Source organism: Rhea pennata, chromosome 20, assembly GCF_028389875.1.
Source record: "Rhea pennata isolate bPtePen1 chromosome 20, bPtePen1.pri, whole genome shotgun sequence".
Taxonomy (NCBI): domain Eukaryota; kingdom Metazoa; phylum Chordata; class Aves; order Rheiformes; family Rheidae; genus Rhea; species Rhea pennata.
In genome coordinates, this window is record NC_084682.1 from 7,615,204 (window position 1) to 7,633,154 (window position 17,951).

At 50.4% G+C, this 17,951-nt stretch overlaps 1 protein-coding gene across 5 annotated transcripts in view; it reads left to right on the forward strand.

The window, feature by feature from the left end:
* DTX2 (deltex E3 ubiquitin ligase 2) overlaps window positions 1–16,728 on the forward strand; it is a 46,109-nt gene extending 29,381 nt beyond the window's left edge. For 2 of the 5 annotated variants that reach the window (XM_062592244.1, XM_062592246.1), the window contains exons 5-11: window positions 2,353–2,484; window positions 10,366–10,410; window positions 11,694–11,764; window positions 12,753–12,911; window positions 13,001–13,162; window positions 13,892–13,981; window positions 14,722–16,728. In XM_062592244.1, coding sequence (XP_062448228.1) covers window positions 2,353–2,484; window positions 10,366–10,410; window positions 11,694–11,764; window positions 12,753–12,911; window positions 13,001–13,162; window positions 13,892–13,981; window positions 14,722–14,946 — 884 coding nt within the window. In that variant the 3' untranslated portion in view covers window positions 14,947–16,728. The remainder of the gene's footprint in view (window positions 1–2,352; window positions 2,485–10,365; window positions 10,411–11,693; window positions 11,765–12,752; window positions 12,912–13,000; window positions 13,163–13,891; window positions 13,982–14,721) is intronic. The other 3 variants (XM_062592247.1, XM_062592248.1, XM_062592249.1) reach the window with 3 other exon arrangements.
* Window positions 16,729–17,951: the final 1,223 nt, after the last annotated feature.

Genomic DNA, 17,951 nt, shown 5'->3' on the forward strand with positions numbered 1-17,951 from the left:
TTAAAAAGGAAGTTATTTTGATTGGGAAATTTCTGGATCTGATTTTCAGTTAGAGGCATGCTAATTTATACCAACTTCAGAGGTCTGCTTGGCTCTAGCTGCTGAGAACCTATTGCTGTGCCATTAGTAGGCTGAGGGTTGCTAACTTAATGTTTTCATGCCTTACAGATCCTCTTCTTTCCCTGTAGCTCTTGGGGACAAAGGAGAGGGGCTACACATTGGATCTAGATTGACAAAGGTGGTACCTGATGGGGATGATCTGAGCCTTCCTGATTTGGTGTTACCTATTCACGTTTGGAAGTTCATGGTACCCCATGCAGAAACTCTTCCGTGGTCAGGAGCATGAGCTTCTGGGGCTACACATGGCAGGAGCTACAGAGGAGAAAGTTTCTTCATGCTGAACTGCAAATTTGAGAATCAATGGGGAAGGGTGGGAATAGCCTAGACAGCTGCGTCTGGGCTGGTGCTCATACATTGCAACTATTTTCTGTGCCTATTTAACTCATTTGCTGAAGTAATCTTTCTACCATCACTCTTTTTTTCATCTTTTTAACACAACTACATTTTGATCATGTTTCTGTGATGCATGCCCATTGCCTTGGTGTCAGTCAGAATAATTGTTTACAGTGCTGGAAGGGGCTAGCTTGGCCTTTTGCTTTCTGGTGTTATTTTCCAAAGAGGAAGTGCATGTTTAGTTGTTAAATGATCCATTGGGCAGCCTGATCTGCTGGCAGAACCAGCTCTGCCAAAGGTTCTTGGGTAGCCTTCTGTGCCCCTTTCCTCATCTTGTGAAATCCCTTCTCCCAGGCTTAGCATCTGTCTATAAGTCTTTTCATGTTCTTAGATGAGAAGACTTTACTAAAGCTTCTGACTGTGGATAAAGAAAGAACTCAAAACAGCTACTGGAATGTTTATTGTACTTCAGCCTTTGGGAAATAGATGCAATACACAATCAGGACGGTACAGGAATGGTTCTGACTGTGGGGCATTTCACACAGACTTTGCAGAAGGGATGTTCGGTTACGACATGTGGGTTCTTCACTAGCTGTATATTTCAGGCAGAAAATAGTCTTACCACTTGCACACAAAGCTGATCGATGTTTTCCTATGATAACCTGATCTTCAGTCATTTTTGCTTTGCAGGTGCAAGGTACCTTGTTTTATCCTGAAAGAGCATGTTTGCTTTTACATCTTCCTTTCCCAACTCAACTGAATATAGACTTGAACAATAAAATCTGTACAAATTTCAGCTTTGCTTATGAACTTCTGTGCAGGGTGCTGGCAAAATTTTCCTTAGTGTGGTTTTACATGGGTTACTGTAAGAGGTAGCCTTTGAGGAAATGCTGGCTTTCAGGTTGTCTGCTGTGAGTCTGTATTCATGAGCATTTCTTTTTTTTAGTGCTGGTGGTAGCCTTGGCAGGCAAGAATTTGCTTCTTGGGAAATCCAGGACAGGTGTTTTCTTGAATAAAGCAGTATTATTACCTTAGAAATGTTATGACTTGTAACTGGCCTGGTTTTCATGGGCAAACATTGTATTAGATCGGCATGATCAGTCCTGTAGCTCTCTGTGTGCCAATTTTACCTTCAGGGAATTACTGTCCTTTTTAATGATTCATTAGTTTTAACAAAGTGCATCCAATGAATGCAGCTGCTCTTGTTGGCTGGGATGGGGGAGGGTGAGAAGTCACAGACTTAAATTGCAACTGGGGGCACTAGGAAAAACTTAAGTGCCAAGGAAGAGATCATGCAGGGAGAGAAGGGAGCTGCCATCGCAGATCAAACAGGCCTCATTTGGCAGGGGTTGAAATGGAGCAGCTCCAATTCACTATCAGCCCAGCACCGTGCAGAATTTAAAGATAGAAAAGCCAAATTCAGCATTAGCATGGGGATTAATTCAGCGTGATGCCTTTGAAACACTTAGCTTTATGGGGGAGTAGCTGAGCAGGGCCATGAGAGGTTGCAGTCAGTGTACCCGATCTTTCAGGCCCTGAGGGTCTGTGCTGCTTGCAGGGCTCCTGGGAGCTGAAAGAATTTGCACCATAACAGACCTAAAATGCAAAACCAAGGCAAAGGGAAGGGTCCTGTTCAAACACCAGCTCAGAGTATTGTGGGTGAGACTTGTGCCCATATTTCCCTGTGCTTTAATTTGCTGTCAGAGCTCCTCCCTCTAAAGGCTACTGGATCCCGTCTTTGTACTGACTCCAACCTGACTGCTTCTCAGATGTTTTGAATCAAGGGCTGGGTTTTGTTTTATTTTATCTTTCTATTTTTTCTTTGAAAGATTTTTTTTTTTTAATGAATGTGTTTCCCCGTTGTTTCCTTCCTGCATGTTGATCTCGTATCCGCTGTAGGCATGACGGCTATTCTGATGTCAGCCGCTGGACTCCCCGTGCACCTCACCTGTGTGCCGCAAGCTGCCAGCACCCATAAAGCCACTAAAAAACACAGCTCAGTTAAGGAGGGGAGGAAAATGTCCAAGAAAGGTAGTTTCTGCTCAAACTCTGATATTTGCTTCCATCTCCTTCTTTTTATCTCTCTGCACTTATTCTGCCTCCTTCCTTTCCTCTTGTCTTTCCCTCTACCCTCTTGGCTCTTCTGATTTGACTGATGATGTTCATCCCATCAGGACGAGAAGCAGGGCACTTCTTCTCTGGTCTGCATGGTCTCTGACAGGCTGTAAAATAAGATGATGAAATAGACCCTACCCTGTGGAAGTTCTGCTTGTTTTCATCAGTCGTTAAGGCTGGAGCAACCCAGCAGTTCTCTGTGCATGTGAGAGGCCTCTGCAGTCTCCCCCATGATCCCTCTATACACTCTTGGGAAGTCCTGGAGATCCATGTGCCATGACCTTCTCTGACTCATTTGTGGAGCAAGACTGGGAGCTGGAGAACCCTGATGGAGAGCATTTATCCATGTGTTCATTCAAGAGAAGGACTGCTCATGAGCCATGCTTGTCATGATTGAGCCATGGGATGAGAAGGATCTTTCAGACGAGCAGATCCCTGAGTTATTTAGGGCTTTTAAGGTCAAATTATGTTGCATTTATTTTCTCTGCTCTGCCTAGGGTGGAAGGTGGTGAATTCGAGCCCTCTCTGGTAAACATGCTGCAGCAGGAGGGCTGAGAAAGGCCACGCTACCCCAGCTCTCCTACCAAGCTGAGCCATCTCCAGACTAAGGTCTTTGTTCCTCCTCTTGTGTTGCTGGTATTCTGCACCCTCAGCCTTGTGGAGCCTGAGGGCTTCCAATTTACAGCACTCAGCAGAGCCTGGGTCCCATTAGGGTGTGCTGACCATGCCTTGGGGCCCTGCTAGGGCTAGTGAATCCAGCATGGTGTCGCTGTATGTATTGCTTGTCAGCCCACGCACAAGTGTGCTGGGACAGTTAACTTCCACCACCAAACCTAAGATGCTTCTTCAGTTAAGAGGGGAGTTACTAGCTCCAGATTTCTACCTGAGGGAGGCATTTAGCATGGAGATAATTGTATTTAAGAGAAAGAGGGAAGAGGCGTCTGCTGTCTCAAGGAGTGTGTTGGTGCCAGTATCTCTGTCCCCGGAATCTGTGCATGCAGTGAGGAGCAGTGTGGGTCAAGGCGTGACAGGGAAGTGAGGTCGGAACCTGTTTGAAGGAGACAAGAAGGAGGATTGAAGGAAAATAGTAAATGTGGAGGGAAGTATCTTGCAGAATGTTTTATGGAAGGAATTGGGGGGGGAGGAGATGATGATGGCAAGAACAGGAGAGAGCAGACAAATGTGGAGTAGGATGTGTGATAGAGGAGGAGGAGAAAAGCAGGGGGTGGCAGGAGAAGCAGGAAAGAACAGGTGGAGCAAAAGAAAATGTGAAGTAGAGGAGAAAAACCAAGTGGAGGTGGGTGGCAGAGGGTGGCTGAATGAGGAACTCGCTACGCAGAGCCAGCTGGCAAGGTGGCAGCTGAAACCTGTTCCTGGTATTTAACTTTCTTGGTGCAGGCAGTATCGATACAGCCCTCTGCAGCAACAGTTTCTGCTTCAGGGTGTTCCTGGCTGCGTAAGAGGGATGAGGCTGCACAGCAGAAATGCCCTGTAAACTCAACAGTGCAGAAATAGAGCTGCTGAGTGTCCAGGACCTCCTACAGAGACACTTAAACACGTCTCTTGCTGTTAGTGCAGCTCCGACAGCTCGCAGCGGAGGTGGATATCAGTGGTGTCCTGCTAGGGAATAGAGCCTGGCCATGAACTTGCAAGGGATGGGAACAGCGTGGCCCCATAGGTGCTGCTCATGGTGAGACTGAGCTATGGGAAGGCTGAGAGCAGAGCCTGAGAAACCAAAAGCAGGATCTGCAATGGGTGTCAGTCACCTACTGCCAGTTTATTTAATAAACATAGTCTCATTTACTGCAAGGTGTGACCATAATCATAGAGTCATGGTCCCCTGAAGTCCCTCCTGCCCTGCAGTGTGGTTGTCTGTCAGATGCTTTGTGGTAGTGTCCATCTCACTACAGCACTGAGAGCAGAAGGGTTCTGTGCTGCTCAAAGCCTCCAGCATCATCCGGGGTTGGAGGATAAGCCATTACGGTGTAAGCGTTTGGGTGGTTTACAAGAATGTGATGTTATTAGGAGGATACATCTTTGGATTGTCGAATGGGATGGGGAGAGCAGCCTGCACAGAGCATGAGATGAGTGAACGGAGATGGCTGGTGGGTGAAAAGGATGGGGCAGGAGGTGGGTGTGTGAGTGATACCTGATCAGGTATCTGCTGAGCGGGTGGGTTTGGAGGGAGCAGAGGGGTCTTTGTACTCATGCCAGACATTACATATCCAGTCTACCAGCCCAGGACCCCATATGCTATGCAAGATGCATGTTCGTTGGTGCTTGGGGCCGCCCCTGGGAGGGAGCACACGCTTATTGCCAGCGTGGGCTGTTAGCTGCACGCCAGCCAAAGGCAGGGTTTTACTCAGGCAGGGGCTGAGCAAACCTTCCTGCAGCCCCGTGCCCAGCCTTGGGGGAGCTGGCCCAGCCCCAGCCCCAGCCCCAGCCCCGCGCCGGGGCTTGCTGGGCCACCCCGGAGAGCTGGGCCCTGCGTGTCTGCCAGCTCCCTGCCGCGGCTCACCAATGCCATCTGCTGGGGCGAGAAAGCTTCAGGCCTGAGGAGCGCAGAGGGGACACTGGGAGGAGGGATGAGTGTCTGTGCAGGGACCAAACAGCTGCTTCTCCCACCTGGCAGTGCAGGATTTGCCGCAGCCATCCCAGTCAGGATGCTGTAGTGGAGATGCATTGCCTGCTCTGCTGGCTCCAGCGCTGACCCGTGAGAAGGGAGAGCCTTTCTTTGTTCTAAATTTGTTAAAATCCACCCACTTACTTTAGAAAATGAGATTGCCAGTCCTGCAGAGCACTGAGTGTACAAGTCCCTAGAGGCAGAGGGTGCTTAGTACCTCCTAGAAACAAGCTCTGCCTGTACCACACCCCTCCTGGCTTAGAAACACTGTTCTGCAGTGAAAGTAATGAGCCTGGCTTCTGATCAAACTGTTCTTTTTTCCCTTTACAGACCCTGTAGCTGTAAGGGGCAGAGATGGGCCTATTTCATGCTCTACATTTGTGTCACATGCCCTTCTCTTTCCTCTGTCTCACCCCTCCAGATTTTTCCATCAAGCACTCCAGCAAAAGTTGTGCATCCAGGTGCAAGAGCATCGGTATGCTGCTGCAGTAGGTTGTGGTGGGTGCAGCATGCCCCTGCCAGGCCGCTTCTTGCACCATATATTTCAAGTACACGGAATATTTTAAGGATGAACCTGTGTCTGCGTGTCAGTCCGGCTGCATGCTGGTTGAGGCAGGGTTCATGAAACTGCAGCCAGTTTTGTGACTAGCTGGGTTATGTTAAACAAAGATGCTAATTTGTCAGGACTCGTTACGGTTGTCGCTGTTCTGGCAGTGATGTGCCTGGTGCAGATGAATCCTGGGCTGTAGGTGCTGCAGTTCTCCGTCTCGGGGAACGCGCGGTCTCTAGGCAGGCGGCGTGCCGCCGGTGCTGGCGCGTGGCCCGGCAGCGGCTCTGCCCTCGTGATCGATGAGCACTGCATTCCCGCTGCTCGGCAGGGCTCTGCGCTTCCTCAGGCTGCTGCAGTCGCTGCTGTAAGCCAACGCTTGGGCCGTGCTGTGCAGTCAGTGCACGCTGAGACTGCGTTGGGTTTTCTGAAGGCGGGTGGGTCGTCCAGCTCTCTAATAGTGCTGCAAAAACAGTGGAGACTGCAGCAACGGAGCTTCTCAGCCTTCCCAGGGGACTTCAGAAGGGAGAATGTGCCTTCTAGGGGCTGGAGGCCTCTTGTTAGCTTTTGGCTGATGGGATCAGCATGCGCTGGTGTGGAGGTTTCTCTGCAGGCCCTCTCAGGGGAGGACGCTCGCGTGCAGAGTACAGCAGTCACAAAGGCAGAGGAAACGAGCACACGTGTCCTTTCCTGCCAGGCACGACCAGATCTGACCAGGCAGGCAGAGTAATCCCAGCTGATTCTTTCAGATTGCTCCCCTGTGTCCCGTCCATCTGCAGCAGGTGCTGCTTTAGTTGCCAGCAGACCATGCCAGTGCCTGCAGGAAGGGTGGCACTGGGGAGTCCATCGGAAAACAGGGAAGCTCGCTGTTCCGGTGTGGGACCGCTTCTGTAAAGCAGACGGGCTGTGGTAACAGGGAAGCTCTGCACCACAAGCAGGGCAACCTGATCGTTAGGCTTTCCTACTGAACCGCTAAATATGAAGAAACTTGTTTCTAATGCTAGGCCTCCCCTCACCCTCCTGCTCTTTGGGCAGCCCGCTTGGGAATTGAGACCAGTAGGTCCAGCCCTGGCAAGTCCGGAAAACGGAGGGCACAGATGATGAGAGTTAAGTGGCTGTCCATGACATTAACTGGAAACAACTTGTGTCTGGCCTATGTAGGGTATCAAAAGAAGAGTCTGCTGTCAACCATATGGATCACTTTGGGTTGTAGAAGGAGGTATGTTGCTGCTGCAAGCATTTGGTTGCTGAGCAAGGATTCAAAACACATCTGTTAAATGTTACCCATGGAAAGCCCTTGCTTCAGCAAGCAGTTTATTATCTACAGGCAGGAAGGCGAAGCATTAAGAAAAATCATTATACCTCTCTTCGTAAATGAAAGAATGGTAAACATTCCTTCACATCCCAGATAAATCAATAGCACAACGTTAGGCCAGCTGGTGATAAACAACATCAGTCAAGTCTACCATAGCATTTTCAATACGTTATTGAATCCTGATAACTATAGGGACTGAACAGGCTTTGATGATCCCAAGGGATCAATAAAACAAAGGAAATTTGGAAGCAAATATGTCTATAGAGCAAATGGTCCAATAAGGAAGAGATTCATGTGCTGAACAGTGGTGGCTCATGCTCTGCTAGGTGCTGTGACTGCATAGGCCTGGTTCTGCGTCCCCTGTGTGTCACTGGGAGTTGACTGCCAGGTATGCTGGTCTGCCTGGGGAAGAGCCTCTCTGAGGCAAGGCTGTGTGGGCTCAGCCACCTGTGCTGAAACCAAGTCGTCAGTGTCAAAAGGCTTTCTTGAGACTGGACATTCAAGCACTTACAGCTGGGAACAGATTTCCTAAAAGCATTTGGGCTTCCTAGCTCTTTCTCTAGACAACCTTGGTGGAACTAGATGCATCAGAACATTATCACAGCAAGGTGATAGGAACACTGCATTTCCTATGCCCAAATCAGGGATGCTACCATGCAAACCCATCAGGTGTGAGTTTCCTGGGGTAGACTGAGGGTTGCGTTCTCCCCTCTTCTGCCCATCTGGTTGCCTCCAGCTCCATGCTAATCCTGGTTGGTGAGATGGTGTTACACCATCTGCTTTGTCCAGAATCCCTGTTGTACCCTGCAAACTGCAAGAACATTGTCCTCACTTTTACTGAGCTCTGACCCTGGGATTTTTGCTGCCTCTTTTTGATCTCAGTTGAATGAGCATGGCCAGTTCTTGGGCAAGACATCTCTTTGTTTCTCTGGGCTGCTACAGAGGAAGGAAAGACTACAGTGAGAGTTCTGCACAGCAGAGGCTGCAGGAAAGGAAAGCCCTCCACTGTCTTGATCAAGGTGAATTTCTTTAAAGCTGGTCAAATTTGTTGTGCAGATTGGAACAGGTGATCTGGGGTGTTCTGCCAACTAGTGGGCTGGTGTCTGTGTGCTGGTGTAACACAGCCTGTCTGCTGGCTTTTCTTCAGCCACTTCATCCATGCATCTCTCTGACATAGCCTTCTCCAGCCCTTTGGCAGAGGCTCCTGGAAAAAAACAATCAGAAGGAGAGGACTTGCCAGTCAGTCTGGCAGGCAGCATGGGATCCTCAGGAATGGTAACATCATGGTCACTATGATCAGGTTTTCATGGAAGCAAGTGGAGGTATGGTGGATATCATTTCACCCTGCTCACATGGTGTTCTTCAGCAGGGTGCTCAAAACCTGCAAAGCAGAGGGAGCTGAAGCCCCCATCTTCCCTGTGATAGTGAAGGGCTCTTCCCATTACAGACTAGAGCTTGATTCCAGCTGCCACATGTGAAAGTGCTACCCCTGTATTTCCCAGTTATTAGCCTGGAGCAGGGTCATCTCAGAGCACTACTCAGCTGGGAGGGCTGCAGCCACAGTAAGCACCAAGCTATGCTCTGATGATGAGCTGAGATGGTTCAGACTGATCACATCCCCCTGTGACTCATTCCGGGCTACCACCTCTGCACGCATTGCCTGTGAGCAAGGTCCCAGCAGAGAGCATTTCTGGATCCATTTCTCTTCTTTGGAAAAGGCAAGGCAAGGAAGAGGTTTTCCTTGTGAGGTTTGGTTATGAGGCCTTGAAGCAGCTCCTTGCATTGCTGAGCGCTCTTAACCTGAGAGCTGGAAGGCTGGGACTTGCCCAGCCACTTGGCTCGTTTTCCCCACCCTTGTGGCAGCTCATGTAAACATGATTCCCAGGGGATTTTGGCATGCCATGAGGTAGAAAACACTTGTTTCTGGGTTTGGCTTATTATTAATGCTTATTTTATCCTGTTATCTCCTTCCTGGCTAAGAGACTCTGGAGGGCTAGATGGGTGATCCTCAGAGGACTTCTCTGCCTGAAGTATCAGGCATACCTTCTCCTGCCCAGTGCTGGAGCCCAGCACCAGCCTGTTTCTGCAGGGACTGCAGCAAGGAGCCTGGGGGGAGGCTTTCTTTTCATCTTCTGGCTTCTTGCTCTGTGCACTCAGTCATACCTTGTTCCTTCTCCCATTGCCAGAAGCCTAGTGTTTCAGGACGGCCAGGAGTCCCCTTCTGAAAACATTTCTTCGTAATGACTGTATCTTAATTTAGGAGAGCTTGACTCTCAGTTCATCTGTCTTCCTTAGCTAAATGGTTTTTCCACCCACTGTAGCTTTCTGCCTCCCTTACTTGTATTGCTCCAAAGCTAACTTGTTCCCAGTGAAAAGATATATAACTGATTGCATCTCACCAACTGCTTCTGTCATGAGGGCTTGTTCTGTCCTCCAGGGTGCCCCCAGAGTGCTAGCTGTGTGCGGAGGTGGCTGTTTGGGGAACAGGAATCTCCTACTTGATTCAGGATATAAGGAAAGGACCTGAGCCATCCTGGTCTTTGCCTCTTTAATGACAGGGCATCACTGTGACACGTGAGCTGTCCTCCCCTTCTGCTTCACCATGTTTGCCTCTACCATGAAAAGTGACTATCCAGAAAATGGCACCCATCCCTTCCTCACGGTGACAATAACTGCTTTTTTTGGGTGACAGAACAGCTCAAAGAGGTAGTGCTGGCTCTGGTGTGGCTGTCTCTTTGTCCAAGCATGGCTTATTCAACTGCAGAGACAACTCTCATGAACCCTCCATCTTCCCTGAAGTTGACAGAGCTGAAGATGTGTGGTGTGCAAGTACACCCACAGGTCTGACACTCAACTCTTGCACATGGCGATGCCTCATGAGGTACACTGGTGCTCTACTTCTGCCTGGGATTGTGGCTGTTAAAAGCATATTTCTGTATTAAATCCCAATCAGTCCATGCCCGACAGTAGTTTAGAAACTTCTCCAAGAGCAGAGTTCTTTATGAGAAGGTGTCTGGAAGTCAAGGATGCCCTGGAGTGTTGGGCATCGATGCTCCTGAGGTGTCCAGCCTTTGTTAGTACTTTCCTTGCTCCCAGAGCAGCATCAGCAGCCAGGATAAGAGAAGAGAACACACAAGAGCTACACCTTAACCAACCTATCACTGCACGGCTTTTCTCCCTCATCTCTCCCAGAAGTAGATTTGGGGCAGAGCAGGAAAGACAAGGAATTCCCCTAGCCAAGTGACAGATCTCTTTTTTGCGTCCTGCCAGATGGAGTCATAATGCTGCTTGTGCAAATGTTTCCTTTTATAGGCTGGTGGAAGAACCTGGCAGCCTCCGTGATGGGCCTGATGACTGGTAAGGAGCTCATCATCTCTTGCATAGGACTAGGCGCCCTGCAGAAGTGTTGGAAGTGCTTGCTGACTGTCTGTAGGGTGACAGGACCAGCCACAGGTTTGTGCAGGCAAGGCCTTGCTGCGTAGCTCTGCTTGCAGCAGAAAGACTGGCTGGAAGTTGAAGCTATATCTGATGGCCTCACCAGGAACGTGCTCAGGATACTGTGTTTTTGCTGCTTGATCCTTTATGCTGGCTCTCATAGTGCTTCAGAGGGGACAGAGCATCTGCGAGATCCGCTCTTGCATGCAGATAGCATGCAAAACTCCATCCCTGGCTTCTTGCAAAGTGGAGGCCTGCATTTGAGAGGGCAGGGCTTGTGTGATGGGGTGGGGGCCAGGCCTACCTGGCTGGCAGGCTGCACTGGTGTCTGTGCTTGGGGAGAGGGGAGCAGGGATTACATTTAGAGAAAGATGAGGGTGTCTGTGTCCTGTACTGCAGATAGGATGCTTGTTATGACACTGGTTTATTTTTTATGCCTTGTGACTTGTTCTGTGTCTTGCTGAATTTGAGTATGTGAAAAGCTCACAAGAAAGGCTGCTGTTTCTTGTTAGGGATGCAAGACTAATTCTACGGTGCTAAAAATAAGGCCTGAAGTTTAGTGTATTGCTGGATTTCTGCTTGTCAGCTGCCAACAGCAGTGTTTGGCTATGTCTCACCTCGATGTGGAAAGGTCCAATGTCAACTAGGGCAATGTGGGAATGCTTTTTTCCCTTTAACAGCACAGAGATCATAATCATCTCTTTCCCACTGAGACTGCAACATCCTTGAGTTTTGTCATAGCTGATTTCTGGTGTGTGCAAAGAAAATAAAGCCAGAACCTGGTTGTCATCCTTTGGGGTATGTGGGGAAAACTGGAGCTCAGCAACTACGAGCAGACCTCCGGAGTGCTGCACAGCAGCAAAGATCTGCTGTTCTGTAGCAGCTCCTGCCCTCTTGAGAGAGAACCTGCAAGTGAGCAGAGGTTCAGGCTGGTGAGTTCTCCAGTCTGTGTCTCTCACAGTGTTAGTGCTAGCCATCTGGTAGCAAAGCATTTGCAGGGCTTATGTGGATCAATTGGAGCAGCTGCTTCAGCAGAGACCTTTTCTTCCTCTCTAACCCTACCTTTCTTGTTGGCGTCCTGGCCAGCTACTTGCTCTTCTCCCCTTCTCCTTGGCATCACCCTTGCAGCCTGTCATATTTCATGGTGTGTCTGATTTTTTTATTTTTTTTTTTTGTCTCTTTTTCTCACCTCTCTCCTTGTGCAGCAACACCAACTGAGCCAGAAGCAGTGGTGAGGAAGTACCTGGAAGAGCTGAAGGGTGCTCCTGCTGATGAGGTAAGAGGGGAGGAAGAGGCACGCATGTTGGACTACTCACTTTATCTTGCTGCTTGTTGGATGAAAGGCTACCCTAGCTTCCTTCCTGCCTGCCTGGGTGCCCATGGATGGTGGTCCAGCCTCCTCACCTTAGGAGGAGTGCAAGAGTGAGAGTGTGCAATAAAGGAGCAGAGGCAGTCCTAATTTTAGACTCAGGATCTCAAAGCCAGTGTGGTCTTGGCCTAGGTAATTGTTACACAAGGCTCACTTGAAATGTCACCCTCCTTGCAACTGGAGCAAGCTGGGATCCAGCTGATTCAGTTGTTTTATAGGATAATTAGCTCAGAGGTAAGTGTTTACATCCCCTTTCCAGTGAATTGACTTTGGCATGCAATCCTGTGCTGAGCAACTAAAAGATGCTGAGTGAACTGTGCCCTGAAAGTGCCCGTTGCTTTTCAGTGAAGAGAGGAAAACTGTGGGTAAGGGTTCAGATGGAGACCTGCAGGTACCCATGAGTAGGGAAATGTCTCTGGCTGTTTGCCTGTCTTTTACTTGCAGAGGATTGTGGCAAAGGAAGCACTGTGTGGATCAAATAGCCTTGTGATTCTACCAATGCCTTCTGATTCCTCTTGGAACAGGCTGCAGGGTCTTGGGTGGAACAGGGAATTTGACTGTTGTCTCTTCCCAGAGCTCAAATTCACAGACTCTAGGCCGTGAACTGCACTGAAGCTGCTCTGTAGAAGAACAGAACATAAACATGCTCAGTTCCCTACTTGTTCCTTTTAACTGGCAGTTCTTGTTCTGAGCTGTCCAGGAGGTAGTGGAGTGAGATGGAACCAGCTGGATGAGGAAATCTATCTTGACCCTTAAACCTCAAAGAGGAGGTTTAAATTTAAAGGCAAATCTTCCTAAAATGTCTTCCTGATCATTTCCTTAGTGGGTCAGTCACTATGATTGGCTTGGTGCCCACAGTACATGGTGGTTTTGTCCTTGCTGTCTTGGACTCTAGGACTGTATGATCTGTATGGAGAAGCTGGCCTCCGCCTCGGGTTATAGCGACGCATGCGAGTGCAGCACAATCAAGCCGGAGATGGTTGGTCGCCTGACAAACTGCCAGCACTCTTTCCACATGCTCTGCGTGCTGGCCATGTACTCCAATGGAAACAAGGTACCAAGCCAGCCCATCTCCAGTGGGGTCCTGTGCCCTGTATCCAGGTGAGTGTGGAGGTCTGATGCCTGTTTCTGTTTCCCCTACAGGATGGGAGCTTGCAGTGCCCCTCTTGTAAAACTATCTACGGAGAAAAAACTGGTACTCAGCCCAAAGGGAAGATGGAATTCTCCACTTTTCCCCAGTCCCTTCCTGGCCACAAGGACTGTGGGACAATCCAAATTGTGTATCACATCAGCAGAGGCATTCAGGTGGGTACAAGGCATCTTGCAGGAATGGCTGCTGTTAGACAGTGCTGAGGCTGGCGGGGAGAAGCTGTATGAGCCTCCCAGAGCAGTACCGGGAACCCAGTACAGTACCTGTTGGGACAGCCCATCTTTGTGCAGCCTGTTTAAGGTGCCTGGAGCTGTTAGCTACACAGGGTGGTCTTCAGTGTATCAGTGACTTTAGTCTCCTCCATGAAGGATGTTTGCCTACTTTATAGACCCTGGGGCCAATCTGCCTCTCACTAGCCTTTTACTTTTACCTACTGTAAAAATTGTCTACCTAAAGCAGGGAGGAGACTCCGCCAGTGCTTACAGGGTGGGAGAGATTCCAGCGTCTTATTTCACAACTCACATCTGAGCTTTGGGAGGTTGCAGTGAGCTGGAAGGCTAGAGGCAGGTGGTCTTTCTTTTAGGGCATCCTTAGACTATGTAGAGAAGCCGTGGCTTGAGGCTGCCTCTGAAGAGCTGACTTTACACGTATCCCAGCCTGAGGCATCTCATGGAAGATCTGTGGTATTAGCATGTCCCATAGGAACAAGTCAAATACCTCATACTCTTAATCAGCAATACATTGCTCCTTTTGGATGGAAGAGCTGGTTTGAGATGGTCCTATCCTAAACCCTGCTGCTGATCCTAACTCTTACTACTGAAGAATTGTGCAATCCATACAAAGGTGGAAGTGTCCATGCAGAATATGTCCTTTATCTGTTGCAGGGCCCTGAGCACCCCAACCCTGGGATGCCTTACACAGCAAGAGGCTTTCCTCGCTATTGTTATCTGCCAGACAATGAGAAAGGCAGAAAGGTAAGGCTGCACCTTGATTACATGACCCCTCCACATTAGTCTCTTGGCTCTGTATTAGTGGCTTTAAACAGTAGGGCTGTTTCTAGGAGAGCTGCTCCTGTGATGCTAACCAGCTGTTCTAGCTGGTTGTCCATGCTGTTGTTCCTTAGGTGTCTTCATAACCCCTCTGGCCTTAAAGGTTTTGCTTTGTGTTTACAGCTCTGACTAGGAAGATTAGTTCTCTTTCACCCCTTGGCTAAACAAAAGCCCACCTCTTTTTTTTTCTTTTTTTTTTGAGAAAACACTCCTGGCCTGTTTTGAGCTATGCTGTTATAAGAGTTTGCTCATAGAACCACTGAGCTTGAAAAAAATCTGTCTGCTGACTTTTCCATCACCATTTCCTGTGGGTGAATGTTTGTTTCAACTTGCGCCAGTATTTTTCAAGTCCTAGAGGACTGGCATGTAGAGGGAGTTAATTGTCCTTCGCATTAGAGACACTGCATAGATAACTAGGAGATGGAGTTGCCTCTGTTGCTGGTATCTTCAGTTTCTTGTTGCTACAGCAAGGATGTAGGTTGTTAAGCTTCTGGCAAGCAGCTGCGTCCATGTCTCACCTGAATGTTTCCCTTGGAAAGGACAATGGAGGTGTTCCCACAGCCTGGCAGGAAGGGGCTGCTCATCTGATTGTTTAGTGACTCAAGTCTCCTAGCTGCTGGAAAACAGCTTTGATATTTTCTTTTCCCCCCTTCTTCCACCTCTAGGTCCTGGAGCTCCTAAAGGTGGCCTGGAAGAGACGCTTGATTTTCACAGTGGGCACCTCTAGCACCACTGGTGAGAGCAACACAGTGGTGTGGAATGAGATCCACCACAAGACAGAGATGGACACAAACCTGAGTGGCCACGGCTACCCTGACCCCAACTACCTGGACAATGTGCTGGCAGAGCTGGCTGCGCAGGGCGTCACTGAGGACTGCTTGAGACAATGAGTTGCATTGTGGGGCTGGCTGGGCCATGCACACCTCCAGGGCCGTCTGGTTTGGAGGCCTGTCTAGTGCACTTACTCCTGTTGCCTTAAGTTCCCGCGTCTGACCACTTGTCACACTGAGCAATAACACTGTAACGCGGGAGCTGTGCGTGCTCTGAGCAGTCTCTTTTTCTGGAGGGAAGGCTACTTTTGTAGAAAGTGGGCTCGTGTCCCCAAGTAGGGCTTATGGCCACAGCCAGGACTGGATAGGAGAATTGCTGTGAGGTGACAGATCCCCTTGCAAAGGTAGGACCCTCACCCTGGTAATACTTTGGGGACAGGAGCAGGGAGAAGGGAACATCTCACTCCCACTAGATCACTCAAGGAAACTGAGGGCCTCCTTGCTGCAGCATGTCACAGCTCTGTCTCTGGGGTGGTTCTTACAGTAAAGCATCCTGCCCCTGTAGCTGATGCCTGTATCTCTGCTTGGTCATAATAAACACTGCATTGCCATGGAGAGTCTCTGCTTTGCCTTCAAACTGCCTGATGGCTTGTGGTGTCTCCTCTCCTGTGGCCCTCTTTGAGGGAGCAGCCTGCTCTGTGGAGCTGGGGACACTCGATCCAGCCAGGACAAAGGAGGAAAAGCTCAGCTCTGCTAGAGGAACATGAATCTCTGCAGGGGCAGGACACCAGGCACCCATCCCTGGGGTCTTGGGTTGAAGGCCGTCAGTGTTTTCATCTGCTTCCCTCAGGGGCTCTCCTAGGGCTGTGCTGTGATTCAAAAGCAAAGGTGTTTGCTCTGTTTCCTCATTGTGGCTGCACACCTTAGCCAGTTACTCCTTTCTCTACCTGTAGCTGTGCATCTCTACCAGGCATGGTGATTTGGGCAGGGCCCCCCTTCACCCGTTCTGACTCCACAGAGGTTTGGGGGTTGCAGCCATGGTGCCTGCAGAGGTGACCCAGCAAGAAGGAACTGGCAGGACCTGGCCCTATCTATCTAGGACACCACAACCCCTGCTCTTGCTGTGAACCATGGTTCCTATCACCACTCCTATCACCCTAAAGTCCTCGTGGCAAGGCATGCTCCTAAAGTATATCTTCTTTTTCTCATGTGTTAAGTGCAGCAACAGCCCAGCAGTTTGGGGGTTGTTCCTTAGTGCTTTGTGTCCAGCTGTTCTGTGTTTGCCTGCAGTGAAATGGCTGGCAGAAGGAGGGGCTCTGTCTGCTTTGTGCTGCTGCCATCAGACAGCCGGGGATGGCAGAGGGAGCGCTGGTGCCACCAAGTGGTGACAGGGCCGTTTGCTCCCCTGGTCTGTGCTACGGCGCTTGGCTGGGAGCAGATCTGTCCCTCTGGCCGCAGCGATGCAAGTCTGCTAGCAAAGATGGTCTCCAGGCAGGAGCACGCTCCTGCGCGGCCACGTCTGCTCGTTCAACGCGCCGAGGCCCCGGGAAAGGGGCATTGCTCCAGTCCCCTTGACCTTGGGCTCATCACCACCTTGGTGCCCAAGGCTTTGTAAGAGCAACTGCTGGTTGCTCCTCTCCAAGGCTACATCCCCCCAGCTTGCAAGTCCCTAGAGCTCTGCCTCCGTTAAATCTGCCGTTAGTTCCCTTCGGCACAACAGAGCCCCCGGTGCCTTCTGCCGCTTCACCGCTGGCCTAGCGGCTCTGAGACGCAGCCTTGGTTCCTGGTATCTGCCGGCCAAGAGTCCACATAGGACTAATATGTCCTATGTCACCAAAGCAAGGGGCAAATTCTGCTTTCTGTCACCAGTAAAATAAAAATGAAAGATTTTTTCAGAGCTACTATGAGCTTGGGGAGTTTTCCCTGGTGTCTACCTTGTACTTGTGTATTCTTCTTGGTTAACTCTCTGCTCACCGGACAGCAGCCTAAGCTCCGGCCGGGCTTTAGAGAGGAAACACTCAAATACCCAGCCACGTCTGGAAGTGCTGCAAAAATGGGAGCTTCCGGGGAACAGCAGGTACACGTCTGTGATTTGCTGAGCTCTAGTAAATGGTTCCGTCTGCTCTTCTCCCACTCTGGTTGCAAAATGGAGTGGTTTCTAGCTTAAGCCTCAGCTTTCAATCCGCAAATCACGTTTCCCCAGCAAGTGAAACACTAGATTGAAGAGCAAATTGGGTAGGGTTCACGTGGTCTTGTGCTAAGCAGGAATTTCCTGCTGAGCACGGCTGAGGGCACACGAGCCCTCGCTTTGGCAGATGCTCTTCTGTGCATGAATCAGAGGGAGCCACCCTGTGCCTGGGCCGCTCCAGGGCTGGGGAGCTGCAGGGTGAGCCAGGCGGGCTTGACTGCTGACCCCGAGTCCTCGCCTTCTCCCCTACGAGGCCACAAGAGGTCTCCAATAAAAGCCTGTGCTCTGCACAAGCTGGAGGTGAGCCCTGAGGCAGCTCAACCGGCCCGGGAAGGGGGTGCAGGCTGCAAGGCTGAGCTGTGCGGTTAAGCAGTCCTGGGTGCTCCACCACTGCTGGGCAGGAGTGTTGGTCACCTCCCTTTGCCCTGGGGCTGGAGGAGCTGCTGGCTGAGGGCAGACTGGTGGAGGGCCAGTGCACCACGAAGGCATGACTGCAATGCCGTGGTGCTGGTCAGAGCTGGGAGGGAACAGAGCTGAATGAGTGCTTATAATGCTGCCAAACAGGTCCGAAAGCCTTGCTCGCCTGTCGTCCTCCAGCCTCGCTCCTTCCCAGAGCCCTCTCTGGCCACCACATGGCCAAGGGCTGAGCAGGGCTGGTACCAGCTGCTCCAGGTGCTGCCCTGAGCCACTGCTGCTCCAGCACCCGCCGCAGCAGAGCAGAAGCCGGGGGGGTCGGGCCAGGCAGGGCCAGGTCTCGGGTGGCAGGTGCTGTCCGTGCATGCAAGGCACTGGAGGAGCCCGTGGCGTTTGCTCTGGGACAGGCCGGTGCTGCAGCCCCATCAGTGAAATCTCCCCAAGAGGCAGCAAGTCCCAGCTCCCTTGGTACCCGGCCAGCCTTGCTGCGCCATCAGGCGCGTCGTTGCACTGGGACTTTCCA